The sequence below is a fragment of the Camarhynchus parvulus genome, chromosome 1 (genome assembly GCF_901933205.1).
Source record: "Camarhynchus parvulus chromosome 1, STF_HiC, whole genome shotgun sequence".
Classification (NCBI taxonomy): domain Eukaryota; kingdom Metazoa; phylum Chordata; class Aves; order Passeriformes; family Thraupidae; genus Camarhynchus; species Camarhynchus parvulus.
In genome coordinates, this window is record NC_044571.1 from 70,966,523 (window position 1) to 70,984,634 (window position 18,112).

The following is an 18,112-nucleotide window of genomic DNA, read 5'->3' on the forward strand; positions in this document are numbered from 1 at the left end:
TTTAATTACCATAGGTAGTCAAAAAATTCCTTGCTGTTCAAGTAATATTTTTTTTAACATTGTCATGTAAAATAATTTTTAGTAGCTCTGGATAACAAATTTTACGTGATACCTTGAAATTTTCTAGGATTATCCAGCTTCCAAGTTCTCTTTTCAAATGGATGAGACTTTAAAATTTATTTTTGTTGTTGTTGCAAAAATCTGCAAGTTGGAAGATGTACTCTTTTATATTTTTTTTTTTTTTAGTCAGTCACTGTGATTTCTGTCTCATAATTTTCTAGGATATTTTTATTTAGACATGAAGTAAAAGTAAGGGGATCAGATTTTTGAGAGCAGGCATGGCTAAATTCCAATAGCTCAAGAGTCCAACTCTTTTGTCCAGAACCTCGAAAGGTTCTGTTTCTGTATTACCAGTTCTTCCCAATTCTTCCCTTCTACTAAGGGGTTACATAGAGTTACTAAGAGTCTGTGGTACTCAAAGTGTTTTTCCTCTAATATTAATGTTTAATCATCACAGGACATAATTTGAGTATTGTCATGTGATGTGGCATACGTTGGGAAACTTCAGCCTAGCGCTGATAGCAAGATGGTCCATGGCCCTGTTTGTGTCCCACCACTTGAGAAGTTTCAGAGGAAGAGATGGCTGTTACTTGAGATGGCTTTGTTCCTCTCCAGGGCCCCATTCAAACACTTGTGCATGCTTCATAAGATGCTAAATCACTCCTGTGATCCCTAGAAAAGAAGAATTAGATTTTGTCAATGCAGCTTGGTGGTTCACCAAGGTCTGGAGAGTATTTCAGTAGCTAATATGGATGGAACTGCATTGGGTATCAACTCCTTCCATTTTGCCCAGCCACCCTCATTTGTGTCCCTTCTGCAGGTATTAAGACATAACAAGATAAACATTAAGAGATTAGAAAGCAGCCTTCTCATTCTTTTGGACATAGTAGGAAAAAATCTGTTATGAAGAACTCTGAAGGGGATGTAACAAAATGGGAAGTTAAAAGGAAAAAATGATAGAAAATGATAGAAAAATGAACAAAGCCCTAAAGCAAAGCCAACAGAGACATCTTGTTTATGTTAAAATAGTTTTTGTATTATTTCTGGTGAAAGCATGATCAGATCCACATTATTTCCAACAGTTTCTTATAATCCTGTAGAATTCAATATACAAATGTTGCTGATGAATAAAATCAGTTGCTGTAGCAGTGGTAATCTGGTTGTAGCACTGGTACCTACCTACTTAGATACCAGGTTGGATCCTGATCCACCAGATTTTTGTGGGTTTTTTAGACTTCTATCAATTTTAGTGGGCTTATTATTTTTTTTTTCTTAGCTTGATACACTTTCTGCAAAGGTTCATTGTGTCTTTTTCCCCTTCCACAGAAACTCTGTTGCCTTTGGCTGTCAAGCATCAGTTTTAGCACCCTGTCACTGAGTAAGGTCTTAAATTCTTTTAGTTTGGTCATGATTGGAATTGAGGACCTGTTGGAATGAAATGGGACTGTTGGCAGGAGGTCTGTAGTCCATATTTTTGCTCAAAGCAGGAGGATCAGTATTGGTTCAGGTCAGTCATGTATCTCTAGACAGCTCCTTTCCTAGTGACAGGATTTTTCCTGCTGTTTCACGCGAACCTCCCAAGCTACTTTGTTGCCATTGCCCCTTGTTAGTCTTGCACCACCAAGAAGAGCTCAGCTCCCTGGCCTTTGAAACTGCCCTTCTGGTCTATGTAGAGGTTACCATGCTGCACCCTATAGTCTCCTCATCCTCAGACTAAACAGCCCAACTCCCCTCATATACCCCCTTGTAGGTCATGTGCTTTGGGCCCCTGACCATGTCAGTAATCCTCCGCTGGGGAACAAAGCAAGCCCAAAACACCACTATGTTCTGGTCACAGTACCTTCATCTGCACTGAGCAGACTTTCCTTGATCTGGAAACTCTGGTATCCCCCAGCTCCTCTGAAGCAGGGCTGCTGTCCAGCCCCTCACTGATGCACAGCCCATGGTCCTGGACACAGAACTTTGTACACAATGAACAGTGGCCTTTCTGCAGGCCCCTTCCATAACGCTCTCCAAGTGCCCCCTCAACTCATTGGGATCACAGGCAGGCTAAGGCTCAATCTTTTAGGAGCAAGAGCACTTTCTTTAAGTCTTGAATGGTATGAAGACTCAGAATACCCCCTTTTGAGATAGGGCAGGACCTATCTCAAAACCTGACCTTTGGCAGGCTTCCGACAGATAGCAGCAAAGGTGCGTTTCCTTCTGTGTTTTGCATCCTTGAGAAAGAATGAAGTTTATGAGCTGTAACTGTGTGTATGTGCTGGTGCCTGAATGCTGGGAATTACATGAAACACCAGCGTGCTTCCCTGCCGAAGGAGGGCTGCGCCTGCGGTACCATCTCTAGATCTCACCGTCAGTCACGGCTCACGCCGAACATGCGAAGCTGCAGCCTCTGCCTCGCCCCGGGCGACCGGGCTCTCTCTCCCGAGGGTCCTGGGGACACCGGGCCGCGGGAAGCCGGGAAACGCCTCCGTGTGCCGAGGCTGAGGAACCGCCCCGGCCCCACCGCATCTCCGCAGCCACGGCCGCCGCTCTTAGGGCGGCACTTGCCCCGCTCCCGCCTCCTCCTCCGCCTCCTCCGCGGCGCGGGCCTCCGGGCGGCGCGGCCCCACCCCTTCCCCGTGCGGGGAGCGCCGCCGGCGGGGCGAGTAGCGGTCCTTTGTGAGCGCGGGCATCGGCGGCGGGATGTGAGTACGGGCCGGGCCGGGCCGGGAAGGGCGGGGAGGCTGCGGGATCGGCTGCGCCGCTTCCCCTCGGAGAGCGGCACAAGCGCCCGCCCGCCCACCCACCGCTGCTCCCTGCGGGCTCCGGCGCCCGTCTCGGGCCTCCGCTGTGCCTCAGGGGGAAGCGGGTGGCGGCGCGGCGAGCCTTTTCTCATGTGCTGTCTGTCGTGTCGCCGCAGGCTGGCCCGGGTGACCGTCCTCCATGACTGCCTGGGCTGCAGGACCTTCGAGCTGCCGCCGTCCGCGGCCGTGCGGGACGTGAAGAGGCGGATCGAGGCGGAGGCCGGGCTGCCCCTCGCCCAGCAGCGCCTGTGGCACCGCGGCAGAGAGGTGAGGGCCGGGCGGGCGGCGGAGCCTCCGCGGGAAGTGCCCACCCGGATGCTCCTGTGCCGTGCGTGGGCAGCGCGGTGTGTGTGCCTGTCCTTAGCTGTTCCTTCCGTGTGAAGCACGGAGGTCGTTTGGACGACCCTCATAGCGCCAGCTTTTATCATCCGAGTTTTTGTGTATTTTTTTTTTCTTTCTTTCCCTGAAGTACTTCTTGTGTTTTACCCTAATTTCTTTGGGGAGTTGTTGGGGAGAGCAGAAATTCACCGGAGAGTGCTGACGTGTTTGTTCTGCCCTCCTGCCTTTCCAGTCAGTTTCAAGAGCAGAGTTGACATCGCAGTGAGATGAAAGTGACAAGCTGAAAATTGAAGTCTGGGCACAGGAGTGAGTTGAATGAATGAATGAATGACCTTGTTCTGTTGAAAGCATCAGCCTGGTCTCAGTCTTTCAGTACTGCTTCCTGTGCTTCTGGCTGTGCTCTTGGGAGATGGGAACCTGGAGACCTGGTGGGATGGGATGAATAGAGGCAAGAAGGGAGAGAGAGGAGGCTGGAAATTAGTGTTAAATAGGGCAAGGGGATTTGCAAAGGTGTAGAGAAGAGAGGGCTCTAGGAAAACCTTATTGTGGCCTTTCTAAATATAATGGGGGCCTTATAAGAAAGATAGAAGGATACTTTCTGCCAAGGCCTGAAGTGATAGGACAAGGGACAATGGCTTTAAGCCAAAAAAGGTAAGTTTAGACTGGGGACAAGGAAGAAATTTTTTAGGATGAGGTTGATAAGATACTGAAACAAGTTGCGGAGAGAAGTTGTGGATTCCCCATGACTGGAAATGTTGATAATGAGGTAGGATGGAGCTTTGAGAGACCTGATCTAATTCCTGTTCATGGCAATGGTAGGAGAGGGAGTTGAATACATGGTCTTCAAATGTTCCATTCCAACCCAAACCATTCTGTGAGACAAGGAAAGATACACATGTTGGTTGTATTGCTTGGGAAGCTTTTAAGAACCTGGGCAACACAAGCTGGCTTTGAGGGCTCAGGTTTGAAGCAAACTGCCTGTGTAGTTTATCTTTTTTTGCATGTCCTTGATTTTGTTCTCACCAGGCCTTCCCTTTTTGGAGGACAAACTCTGTATCACTTTCTAAAATTTGCCTGGAAGCAAAGATCTGACTGCCACAGAAAACTTATCTTTTTCAGGGAACAGTCAGTAAGCAGACTGTAATTGCTGTTCTGTTTGATTGGGGTTTTTTAAATATAATACACTAGAATATATATGGGAATATTTATTTTGTACTGTAGCAAATTTGAAAATCCTTTATAAACTTTTGAAGTCCTGTTTATTGGGATCAAATGATTTTAAATTTTTTTGAGTAGTGGAATATTAATCTGTGAATAATTTTTTTCTATTACAACTGTTATGTGCAATTGATAGATGTTAAGTAAAGTCTTGTATCTTTTTGTCTCATAGTTCCTTACTGTATTAAACTATTCATTTGGATCTATTCAATGTCCAAGTTTCTAGTGGTGTCTTGATACAAAAATCCTACCTTAGAATATTTGGTTACTCTATCCCTTTAATGCTTGGTGATAACTTTCACCACTCTGTGGATTGCTTTATATTTTAGTGGTTTCAGAATACTTATAACCCAATTTTACGTCTTGAGAAAGTTCAACTCAAGTACAATATTTTTGCAGTTTTAGATAAACCTGCTGTTGTTTTAATCACTATTTAAAACTGATAGAAGTAAAAAAGAACGTAAGGTTCTTTTTCTTACAAATGATGTTAAATAATGATTACGTACTCTGGACTAGGGCTGTCTTAAGTGTAGTTAGATTGTAAGCATCTATGTCTGTGTAAACACCAACTGCTTTCTAGTGATTTGTTTTTACCCATCAAAGTGAGGAAGTAGTCCCAAAATCTACTACAAACTGAGACTAATATAATAATATAATTTCAGATAATAATATTTTAATCTAGCTTCTAATTAGTACAGTGGCCTTCTAAATCTGCATGTGTTGTTGTGTGCAGGATAACATGGGTCATATATGAATCTTCTAGCAGCACTTGGTATATGAATGAGACACACCACATGAAACTAGAATTGCAACAAAATCTTTATGTGCTATGAATACATAATAGTTTTCCCAATGGCTGCTAAGGAATGTGTTGCTTAGTTTGCCTCAGTTTCTCTGTAGTGTTCCTGGTGCAGCACTGGAGGCAGGATTAGATGACTTTCAGTGGTCCTTTCAATCTTGATCATGGTGTGATGGATCTGCATGTAGAGGTAATGGGGGATGAGGCCGTCAAATTCTTCAGGGGTGTTTCTCTGACAGACTTTTGTCTCTACACAGTGTCTTTCCTGCTGCTTTGAGCTGCTATTACTTAGTTTAAGCCCCCTAGGAAATTGCATACTCAGATGTACTTGTGGAGTATACAGATTATGTACTTCCTGTATATGTTAATTTTTTTTTGTGGGCATGCACCTTAGAACAATAACTGTTTTAGTTTTATGCTTCCAGAACTTCCCTGAATACAAAACTTTTTCAATTGTAGAAACAGGAGGCCATGGCTTGCTCTTAGTATGCTTCTATAGGCATTTTTTCCGCCTGATTTGTTTTGTCCTGTTATTATCAAACTGAAACTTCTGACCAAGATCTTATTTTTTCCTTCAGTTGTCTGATGGTATCAAGATTGTGGATCTTCAGAAGTCTCAAAATCAAGTTTTTCTAGAGCTTCAGTCAAAAGGGTTGAAAGGAGGAGGTATGGAAAATATTAGTCTCTGTTTATTAACTGGAAGCTCAAAGCATTTTCTGATGCAATGTGGAGTTAATTGAAATTTTTTCTTCTTTAAATGGGAAGAGATTATTTTTCATGTAAGTCCTAGGTTTGTCACTTGTTCTTTTCATTCTGCTCTAGAAAAATTAAACTTCTCTTTTTAAGTGCCTTGGTGTTTATTTTTTTCCTGTGATATAATATGTAGAATTTAGATTATTGCTATCCTTTGGAATCAATAAGGCTTGCCTTTCAGTAGTGTTGTAGCTGCCTTGTCTCATATAAAATAAGCTGGGTACTTGAAAACAGTTCAGATACGGAAAGGATATCTTTTCAGTAACCACTGTGTAAAAATTATAACAGTGGTAAAAAATGTCTGGATTTCTTCTGTTGTTTTTAGAGTTTTTTGTTTGATAACTTGGTTTTCTTTTGATTCTGTCTGTTATTTACATTTTTATTAAAAGAACCTGAAGGTCTGTCTTTTCATATAATATCTTGATAATTTAATATCTTCAGAAATCTCTAATTAAACTCTATCATAATTATTTTATTTGGCTGCTAGCATTAATATTCTTCTCACAATAACTTTATTGTAAGGCAATGAAATAAATGCTAATCAGATGGCATGATAAAGAAGACCTTTCTTTTCATGCAGATATTTTATTTGGTCTCATAAAATATTGTATTTCTTAGCCTGTTCAAGGAATGTATGTACTGGACTGTGGATTTTTAGTGACAGAGGGAAGTTTGTATATTAGCCAGAAGTTCATGTTCACATTCTCTGGAGCCTGAAGTGATTAGAAAACACCTATGAAAATGGACCTCATTTCTGTGACCTCCTGGTTCTGATATCAAACATTTTTCTTTCTGTCACTCTTGACAGAAAGAAAAGACATTTTTCTTTCTGTCACTCTGCTTGCTCTAATATTTTGCTGTGTGTAGGCTGTGGTAGATTAAATAAAAAGTCTTATTTTCCACCATGTAACTATATAGAGAATAAAGTGTAGTGGCCCTAAGAAATCTTTCATGGGAAAGAGAAACTGTTGCTGTATTTTTGTGCCTAGGATTGGAAATTTTCTTAGAGATGTAAGCAATCTATGTCTAGAAAAAGTGCTTAACCTTTCCTGGCCCACAGTTCTGAGGTAAGTTAATTTAAAACTTCTGAAGGCTTCAGTATCAGCCTTCTGTGTTCATTTTGGAGTCTTCCAGTTTACAGATTTTTCCTTACAGCAGGTGAATCAAGAAATGCCCTGAATTTCTAACTTGGAAGTGCATGGTCAATAGGACCAAGCACATGGGTTGCTGAAGTACTCTGAGGATTATCCATGTCCCCTTTTTGTTCATTCATTGCTGCTGTCTATCAAATAATGCATGATCTTTTCATATGATCACAAAATAAGTCATGTCTGAAGGGACATGAGGAGGTTTTTACTCCAGCCTGCTGCTCAGAGTGTGGGCAGCTCTGAGGTCAGTCTGGGTCACTTGAGGGTTCATCTGATTGAGCTTGGAAAGAGGAGGGAGACTGCACAGATTTCTGGGCTCCTAAGTGCTTGACTGCTCTTACAGTAGAATGAGTTTCTCCTTTAAATTTGTGGTACCAGTTTTGTGTTAAATATGAGCAGCTCTAATACTGAAGAAAAATCAGTTTAGCCTTTCATAGGATGCAGTAAATAATAACCTGTAGCCAGAGTAATTGTTGTGACATACAGAGCTCTGCTCTTAAAGAGAACAAAGTCTATCTTCATTCCTATCACTTAAAAGTTATTTGTCTGTTTTTGTGGTGGTTCCCATGGTGAATGAAATGTGTTGTTTAAACACTTCCACCTGCCTGTCCAACTTAGAGAAGATCAGTTTTTTTCATTTTAGGTAATGTCTGTTGATCAGTTTGCCTTATTTTGGAGGTATGCATATGGCATACTGACTTTCATATACTTCTGTATACTGCAAATGTAACAGAAGTTATGAAATACTTCACACATTCAGCTGTCAGTTGCAATGTCTTGCTTATTTTTTTCATTGATGTTATTAAGTTACTGTAAATAAAGTTACTCAAGAAAATTTTAAAGACAAAATATTTGATGTTTTTATTTGATGCTTTTTCAGCAAATAGAACTCTCATTTGTCCCCCTTTTTCCACTTTGCTTTTTTATCCTAGTGTTTTATTCCAGAATTACATATGTGGGTTTAAATCTGTGTGCTTCATAAACATGTATATGCAGAAGAGAAGGAGAGGATAATTACTTGTTAATAATTAAAAAAAAAAGCTTTAGATGAGGCATCATTAGGGTCTGTTTTCCTTGTGAGGATTGTATCATTGCTATTTGTTTGAAGCACATGTTTTAGAGGTTTGGTTTAGGGAGTTGCCCTTTAGTCTCAGGCTGGAGTTTGAAATGGAGAGTATTGAACCTTTAATTTTGTGATAGACTTTTTCTCTTGGAGCACATGTTCATCATGCTGGGATTCTTTTCCCTCCAGCATTAGGCCCTGGCAACACCAAGGCTGGCACCAGGTCCACGCCCAGAGTATGTCAGAACAGGAAGTGTACACTAGAGCTAAAAATTTCTGTGCCTGTGTGTGTAGCTGTCAGTAGGGATCATGACTGGCTGTAAAAGAGTTAGAGCCACTGCTGCCCTGGCATACTGTCCTGCTACTTAAACAGCAGTAGTCCTTTAGAAATTGCTACTTTTGAGCACCAAGTATTTGGAATTGTGGCATAACGGTTGCAAAGACTTAGCCCCCAAATTTATTTCATCTAAATATGAAACAGCTCATTTACTTCAACATCAAGACTGCTATTTCACCTTTTTTAATTTAAAGATTTGTAATACAGGATTTTCACAGATGATTCTGGAAATACAAGATTTGACAATAATAGGCCTTGAGTTAATTTTAAGAAATTATTGTTTCCAGTAATTTTTTAGTATTTTTTTAAATCTGAAATTAAGTGCACAGCAGCATAATATGCAGCATAATAATAATAATAATAATAATAATAATAATTTTATTTACTTGTTTGCTTTTAGGTCGTTTTGGACAAACAACTCCACCACTTGTTGATTTTCTAAAGGATATATTAAGAAGATATCCAGAGGGAGGACAGATTCTTAAGGTAGACAACAAATAGTATTTTTAACAGTTACTTAATGTACATGACATGATGCCAAAATTTAACACTTCCCAGCAAATCTTGTGGTTGTTTTATCTTATATTCACTTTACTACAGAAGATATAAGTGTCCATTTCTCTGGACAAGGCAAAATGAGTTGTGTGCTTTGTGTGGTTTTTAGTTGTTTTTTTTTTTTTTTGAAGATGGCAGTCTGATTTTTTTTAAGAGCATCCGGGGTGATTAGTCGGATGTTAAACTTCTCATCCAGCATGCTTCATCACATGGGTGGTAGGAATTTAATTTTTCTTAGTGTATAGGAATTCTAGGTTCTAATGAATGGGATTTGATACAGATATAACTTATCTATCTAGACATGCCTACATCCAAAACACCCAAATACAAATGTTGACAGGTGATGACAGTTCCTTATGTCTGTTGTCTTGTTTGCAACCATGGAACTAGAAGCTGATTATGCTTAGTGGGAATGCCCAAGATAAGCATATCTTCAACTGTTTTGGCAAATTGCCTCCTGGGTATGTTCTCAGCAGTGTCCGTATGTAGGAGGAGTGCTTACATTTTTATTATTTCTCAGTACTAGTTGCATCTGTAAAATGAATTTGAATTAAGAAGGGTTCAAATTTTCTCAATATTTTAAACCCAAACTTTCATTCCAATATGAATAAATAAGGAAGTAGGTAAATCTAAAAGTAGAAATGATGCTGTTTTGGTAGTTTACAATTTAAGTTTAACAGATTGTTAGAGAGAGATTACTACCAGGAATTTTACTGATACCTTAAAATTTATTTCAGTGTTTTGAATCTTCAGATACAATGCTGTTACAGCTGAATGTAGCAGTTACCTTCTTGTGCCACAGCATGAATGCAAGTCTGATTTCATGGTGATTGCCATACTTAGTATTTAATATTTCTGGAAACTTTGGGCTATCTTACTATGTCTTCATGAAAGACTGTTATGATTGTTCTTTTAGAAGAAGAACTGCATGTAAACATCTTGTAAAGATTCTTTAAACATCTGTTATTTATGCTTAACTGTAGGTGTATTTCTTGCTATCTCATAATAGCAAGAAATACTACTATCTCATTAGCAAGAAATGCTAATACTTCAAAACTATGTAGAAGTGACAATATAATATGCATTATAGACTGAACATACTGTCAAAAACTGCAAAATAAAAGGGTTATAATTTTGGAACCAGATATTAGGTAACAGTGAGCTTATTTTAGTCTCAACAATATACTTGAATGCAACCTAATCTGAAATACTGACTGCTAGTTGATGCATTTTTTAAGTAGAAATTAATCTTGCTATCAAGTCTTTTATGTATAACTGAATGAAATTAAAGTATGTGAATACATTGCATGTGATGTATCTATGTTGCTTTTCAGTTCAGCTGAAATACTTGCTTATGCCAAGCTTGCACACACCCACATAAGCATACACACGTGTTTATGTGTCTGGAGCCCTGATACACTGTGATGATTCAGTGTAAATAGGCCATTGTGTGAGGCTGTAATCCCCTAGGTATTTATAATCATGCTTACGTGTCTACTGTTGATGAAAACAGGACTGGATAGGCATATTTTATTAATGGTCATGTTTACAGAACTGCTTTACTGACATTTGAGTTTTCTGTAGCTCTCACCACTGATACTACTATTTAGCAAATACTCAGTCTTAATATAAGCCTCTTTCCAGTCTGTGGGTTTCATTCAACAGGGTTGCTTGCTCTGTTGGTTCATGACTTAGGGAGCTACTGGTCAGAACTGTTTTGCAGCCCTTTGCTGCAAGGGTGCTGGAGGCATGAGCTCCATAGTCCAGGAATGGTTGGTTCATACTGTGAAATGTAAATTTGAACCTAATTCAGTTGATGTAAAGAAGAGTGCTGTGGATTACCCCTTTGTGCCTCACTGTTGTTTGTAAGGACTTACCTAATACACTTCGAAAAATTTAAAATTCTTTGTTTCTCTTTTCACACTTGCTTTGTTTTGAGACTTATACAACTCTGCTTCTTATGATAATATAGTAGTAATAGTTTAGTAGCTAATTTCTCAACTTTATGACTGCTTTTGTGTGGTATTTGAGCTCCACATTCAAATCATGTTTATAGTATTTGTCTGAATATTTGTTTATAAAGATACCTATTCTCATGCAGGTAAGCTGGATAAAACCATTTTGGTTGAAACGTACGAAAACAGTTATAGTTTAGAAATTTGCTTGTTATTTTCTACTGTTTAAGTTCAAAAGCTGTTGCTAGAATATGTATTACTGCATTATACTTTGTTTTAATTTATTTTTTCTACCTCAGGAACTGATACAGAATGCAGAAGATGCTGGTGCTACGGAGGTTAGGTTTTTATATGATGAAACTCAGTATGGAACAGAAACGTTATGGTCGAAGGACATGGCACAATATCAGGGTAAGTATAAGTTTTAATAAATTTGGCCATTATTTTTCAATTTGCATGTTGTTTGGGGTTAGCTGTCCTGGCTATGTCCCCTTGGAGCTCCTTAGCAGCCCCAGCCCGCCCACTGTTTGGGCCGCAAGAGAAGCAGAAAAGGCCTTGGCTCTGCATAGGCCCTGCTCAGTGATAACTAAAACAGCTCTGTGTTATTGTCACTGTCTCCAGCACAAATCCAAAACACAGCCCCCAGCTACCATGAAGCCCAAGCCAGCACATCAGTTTTTAAAGTAAAAATTACCTGTGCCCTTTACATTTCAGCATTCTCTAGGCAGTTCGGTTTTCTTCCCCATCCCATTTTTCCCTTGACTGTACACCCAACTTTGTTCCATGTTGATGTCTGTATACTGCAAGTCCAGCTTCTTGAAACTTTAGTTTTTTACATCATTTACTATGGCTTTGTGAGATAAAGGTCAATTATGTATTTAATAATTATTATTAATATTACTTTTAAAATTAGTTTGCATAGTGATCCTGAAAGGCATTCAGTTGTGATTTGAAGTTTCAGTGTTGGATGATCCACTACTTCTTTCTTCTGGCTTTTTTTCAGTTGTTAATCAGCCTTATTATGTCTTCTAATATGAGTTTGTCTGTCTTACTTTTTAGACAGAGGTTACTGTTTTATCTTGCCTTATATTCCCTTCCAGTGGCGGTATCTTCAGACTGTGACTAGTACATTTTTTGAGCATCTTTTTGATAGTCTGAACAGATTGAGTTTAAGCCTTGTGCCATGTGACACTTCTTTCAGAAGTTTTGTTTTTTTCTGCTTTTTGTTCGGTTTTTCAGAATCATTCTTTTAAAATGAGGATGTAAGAATTAAATAACACATCAGAATATAAATCTAAGTACCATTTACAGAGGTAACTTCATCTCATTGCTTTTGCTTTTGCATTTTGCGGTTTTTTCATTATAAGTCATAATTTGTTGTCAGCTTAGAGTCATAGCTTCCTTATTAAATTTGCATATGCATATACTTCAAAGAAATACTTTCTTAGGTCTCTGAGTTCCATTTTCCTAGAAAATGTTTAATTTTAAAGATTAAATAGTTTTCTTCCTCTGACATCTTTTTAACTCTTGCCTGTTTATTGTAGGGCCAGCATTTTATGCATATAATGATGCAATTTTCACCCCTGAGGACTGGCATGGTATACAGGAAATAGCAAGAAGCAGGAAGAAGGATGATCCCCTGAAAGTTGGAAGATTTGGAATTGGCTTTAATTCAGTTTATCATATAACAGGTAATCTTAGTAGTTATTTTAAAAAAAAGTGTTGAAGTTTTAAATAGTTAAATTGCTTTAGATATTCATAAGCATTTAATATTTTCCTCTATAATGTGTTTTAAAATTACTTAATGTCTAGATTTTCTTATGAAGCATTCCTGTTTTTCTCTAATCCTAAGATAAGGCATCTGCTTGATTTTGAAGGTTTTTGAAGATATTTCTATTAACATCATTATGTACTCAGTCCTTTACATTGAAATGAACATTCCTTTATACTGGTGTTTCAATTATACACTGCTTCTCATTTTATAGAGGCTCATAATACAGGATAGGTATCCAAGTAGAAGTGCGAAAGTTCGACTCACTAAACTGAAGGTCTTACTGCAGGTTCTTTGGATAGTAGTGATTTTTATTTATTGCTAGAAAAGATATGTAATAGAGGTATCTGCACATTTACACTTGAAAGAGATAGTACATACTGTTTTGCAAGCTCTTAATATTCAGTCTTGAAATCTGTTATTCTCCCAGAATGCTTTATTGTGGTACAGAAGAAGCATAAATAATGCTTACAGTCTCCACAGTTATAACAGTGCAGGAAAAAAAAAGCTAAACATTTTTACCTTATGAAGTGAATTTGTAAGACACATGATATTTTAAAAAATCTTTTACCTGGCTGAGCATGAATAAAATTAATACATTCTGTGGTTTGATAATTCTGTGCATTTGTGCATTTAAATGTATAGAATTACTGTCTGCCAGCCTTCAAGATCTGCAAAGTATGAATCTAGTAGAACACACATGTAGTAAATTAATTTGTTGGGTTTTTTCCTTGAAAATAGTGGAAACATAAAAGTATGTAGTTGAAGAAAGTTGAAAGCAACTTCTTGTTGCTCACTGTCGGCTAGAATTCAAATGGTTGAATGAATATTTATATATTCAGCTGCTGAATAGGTATATGCTTGTTTCCTCCCTGTTAGTAAGCACTGAATTATGTTACCAGAATCACAGAATCATGTAGGTTGTATAAGACCTTTAAGAACATTGAATCCAACCACAAGCCTAATGGTACCAAGTCCACTAAGCCATGTCTCTAAGGGTCACATCTTCATGTCTTTTCAATACCTCCAGGGATGGTGACTCAGCCATTTCCCTGAGGATTGTACTCAGTTAATCACAGTTTTAGAATATTTTATTCTTGCCTTTTAAAAATTTGTTCCTTAGCACTGTATTTTTAAAGTATGTTGTTTTAGGTTTATTAGTAATTGTTGGTTTTTATGAATACAGATGTCCCTAGTATCTTCAGTGGCGACCAGATTGGAATGCTTGATCCCCATCAAACCCTCTTTGGACCTCATGAATCAGGCCAGTGTTGGAATCTAAAAGAAGATAGCAAGGAAATAAATGAACTTACGGACCAGTTTGCACCTTTCATTGGTGTATTTGGCAGCACTAAGGAAACCTTTAAGAATGGAAACTTTCCTGGTACATTTTTTCGTTTCCCACTTCGTCTGCAGCCTTCCCAACTGAGCAGCAATGTTTATGACAAACAGAAGGTCTTGGAGCTGTTTGAATCCTTCAGAGCAGATGCGGACACAGTATTGCTTTTCCTGAAGAGTGTTCAGGATGTTTCACTGCATGTACGGGAAGCTGATGGAACAGAGAGGCTGGTTTTTAGAGTAACTGCTAGTGAGAACAAGGCCTTGAAACACGAAAGACCCAATTCTATCAAAATCCTGGGAACTGCAATAAATCAGTATTGCAAGGGAGTTCCAAGCAATAGCATAACATGTGTGACATACCATGTAAATATAGTTGTAGAAGATGAGAGTGTTAAGGACGCACAGAAAACATCTTGGTTAGTGTGTAATTGCGTGGGTGGTCGAGGAATGTGCACAGAACTGGATTCTTTAGCTGATGACTTGAAATTTGTTCCTACTATTGGAATAGCCATGTCTTTAGCAACTAATGAGGAGGAAAATGGAGCTGTAGCAGACTTTTCAGGAAGAGCATTTTGTTTTCTGCCTTTGCCTCCTGGTGAAGAAAGCAAAACTGGACTTCCAGTTCATGTTAGTGGTTTCTTTGGTCTCACAGACAACAGGAGGAGTATCAAATGGCGAGAGCTGGATCAGTGGAGAGATCCAGCAGCTTTGTGGAACGACCTTCTTGTGGTAAATATAGTGCCTAAGGCATATACCACCCTTATTTTGGAAGCTATCAAACGAATGGAGACTGAGAAGAATTCAGATTTTCCATTGTCACCTGAAAGAATTTATAGGTTATGGCCTGATGAGAATAAAATCAGGGTACCCTGGAAACCAATAGTAGTACCTCTCTTTAAAGACCTGCTCCAGCATACAGTTATTTACTCAGTGAGTAATCAGTGGATAAAGGTGGAACAGGTGCACTTTTCTGAAATGGATGAGAGTTTGGAGTGCACGCAGTCTGTTCTCAACTACCTCCAGAATTCAGGGAAGCAGATTGCTAAGGTACCAGCAAATATTGCTAGTGCAGTGCATCTTACTCTTTCTGCTGCTAAAGCTGTGAAAAAAGTGACTCCTGCTGTAGTGCGGCAAGTCCTGAGGAAATGTGGGCACAGTGGGCCTGCTGAAGAAAAGCTCCATCTTTTAGAATTTGTGCTTTCTGATGGAGTCTACAGTGAACTGATTGGATTGGAGCTTTTGCCCTTACAGAATGGGAATTTTATTCCTTTTTCCTCATCTGTGTCAGAACAGGATGTAGTTTACATAACCTCAGAAGAATATCCCAGGTATGCTTAATATTTGTAATACTGTGGGGAGGGTTTTTGCCAGGTGTTTTATTTTTTTTTAATTTATATTTTAAAACAATGTTTCAGACTCCTTTGCTTGTCAACAAACAAGGTATGCAGCAGCCTGCATTGTGATGAAATAAGGCATAGATAGAACTCAATTTTCTGTATATATGTATATGTCTGTGTGCATATGCCTAATTTGAAAAGTTTGACACCCATTTGCCATTAACCCTTTATAAAAGAATTGTGTGATCTGTGCTTTAAGAGTACAACTCTGGGTACAATTCCTGTTCATTTCCTTTTTAGAATTACAAATATGAGGAGATTAGCAATGTGCATACTAGGGAGTTCATTAAATTAGGTAATGCTAAGGACTTTTATTAAACTTAAGCCTTGGGATTACATCTGTTTTTTTCTTTTATTACAACACTTAATTTCAGTGAGGTAGTACTAAAAACTGGTTTCAGGAAATAAGCAGATACTACAATGAGCTGCCTTTTGCATCTGCTCTCCCTTTGTTCTCTCCAGTCCCTCTCCAATTAGTTTTTTCCCTTGCTTATTTCCCAGCTGCATCAGTGCTCCAGTTTGGTTCGCATTTCATCAGCTAACAGAGCTTGCACTGACACTGGGGAGGGGATAGCAAAGGGCAGGCTAGCTGGAATGAATGAGCTTGGGGTCACTGGGAGAAAGCATGACTACTGCTTTTTATGTCTGTACTGGATTATGCATGTATTAAATACTTGCTAAATCTGCACACAATGTCTAAAGACATAAGGCTTGAAGTCATTCAGACACACCAGATGTTTTCTCTTACAAAGTGCTACCCCTATGCATAATTACAACAATGAGCCCTCCTTCTCCTTTGCCTCAGAATTCTACTAATTTCCAGACCCTCAACTTGAGAGAATGTGACACTTGGCATATGTTCTGTTGCTTTTACTGCTCTGTGGACTGTTTAAAAGGGAAGAAGAGGTGGGTCGGAGTGTGCCCATATAGGTATTATTAAGGTAAAATGCTTCAAGTGAGGTCCTTATGTAAATTGTGTTTTGACTATACATATAGAGAGCCAATCTTAAAGAAAAGTAGTTGGATGCAAGCAACTTTTCTTCCCATGTTTCTTGAAAACAATTTGCATATCTTCAAGCCTGCTGCTGTTCTTTTTTTGCTATATTCTAAACAGAATCACAGAATGGGTCAGGTTGGAAGGGACCACAAGGGGTCATCTGGTCCAACCTCCCAGCTCAAGCAGGGCCATCCCAGAGCACATGGCACAGGCTTGTGTCTAGATGGTTCTTGAGTATCTCTAGTGAGGGAGGCTCCACAGCCTCTCTGGGCAATCAGTACTCATTCCAGTACTAGGTCATTGCCCAGTGCAGTTCTTCCTCGTATTCAGCTGGAACTTCCTGTGCATCAGTTTCTGACCATTGCCTCTTGTCCTATTGCCCGAATTTTTGGCACCACAAAAAAGAGCCTGGCTCCATCCTCATGACACCCTCCCTTCAGGTACATACAGACATGGATGAGGTCCTCTCTCAGCTGTCTCCTCTTGAGGCTCATGAGGCCCAGCTCCCTCAGCCTTTCCTCATAAGAGAGAGACTCCAATGCCTTGATCATCTTTGTAAGCCCTCTGCTGGACCCACTCCAGGAGCTCCATAAATTTAAACCCATAATCGAAAACCCATAATCTTTTCTTGTTCTAAACAATTCAGGTTATTTATCAGGGGATTAAAGCTACTAGGGGCCTATGATTCTAGTGTCTTTTTCTAAAAAAGTTTTTTAGCATCTACTGTGAGATGATTTATCTTTTGTTGTTCTTTCATTTTGTTAATCATTCCAGAAGTTCAGACAGTGTATTAAAAAAGAAAACATTCCCATGATGAGAATAATAAATTAGAGCCCTGCTTCAGACAGTCATAAGATACTTTTTTTGAAACTTAAGGACACCAGTATTTCTTACTCAGTTCATGTTCCATTGGTAATGGACCTGGTTTGAATAATCTTGTAAAACTGATACAAAAGCATATTATAACAGGCATAAATCTCCTTGCTAGTGGTGATGAAACAGGAATTTGGTTTGATTAGTCTTGTAAAACTGATACAAAAGCATATTATAATGGGCATAAATCTCCTTGCTAGTGGTGATGAAACAGGAATTTCAAATAGTAATGCTTTCTTTGCCTCTATTCTTGCCTAGATATAGCATCTTTAATTTTAATGTTTTAAGTGTGATAAATTATTTATGTTAGATGTTTCAAAAGCCATTCAGTTTAGGAGATTGGTTCTTATTCAAATTTGGAGCCTGCTAAGAAGGTAAAATAGGCTCTTTGAAATTTTCTTTCTACTAACTGTGGAAGAATCAGATTCTGTGTTGATTTATGTCTAATGAACACACCTGCAATCAGAATTAAACTGGATATTTATTTTTGATTTCACAAAGACCAAAGCCCTGAAAGCTGATTTAGTTTTAAGTGCCAAAGTAAGAGACGGGGAGGATGAGACTGACTCTTGGCACAATAATTTTAAGTATTGACTGCAGATCTTCTGAAATCTGCAGATTTTTTCAAATCCACAGGTCTGTGTGACATTCTAGAATTATGTGTTGTAGTTTATGTAATTTTTTCAAGCAGAATTCTAAGAGACATAGAATGGTAGGTGC

General features: G+C 38.9%; 1 protein-coding gene across 3 annotated transcripts in view; it reads left to right on the forward strand.

The window, feature by feature from the left end:
• SACS (sacsin molecular chaperone) overlaps positions 1–18,112 on the forward strand; it is a 55,609-nt gene that overhangs the window by 19,747 nt on the left and 17,750 nt on the right. For 2 of the 3 annotated variants that reach the window (XM_030954996.1, XM_030954986.1), the window contains 6 exons: positions 2,963–3,113; positions 5,781–5,868; positions 8,904–8,989; positions 11,313–11,424; positions 12,558–12,704; positions 13,971–15,453. In XM_030954996.1, coding sequence (XP_030810856.1) covers positions 2,963–3,113; positions 5,781–5,868; positions 8,904–8,989; positions 11,313–11,424; positions 12,558–12,704; positions 13,971–15,453 — 2,067 coding nt within the window. Of the gene's footprint in view, positions 1–1,541; positions 2,748–2,962; positions 3,114–5,780; positions 5,869–8,903; positions 8,990–11,312; positions 11,425–12,557; positions 12,705–13,970; positions 15,454–18,112 lie in introns of those variants that run through there. The other variant, XM_030955005.1, reaches the window with a different exon arrangement.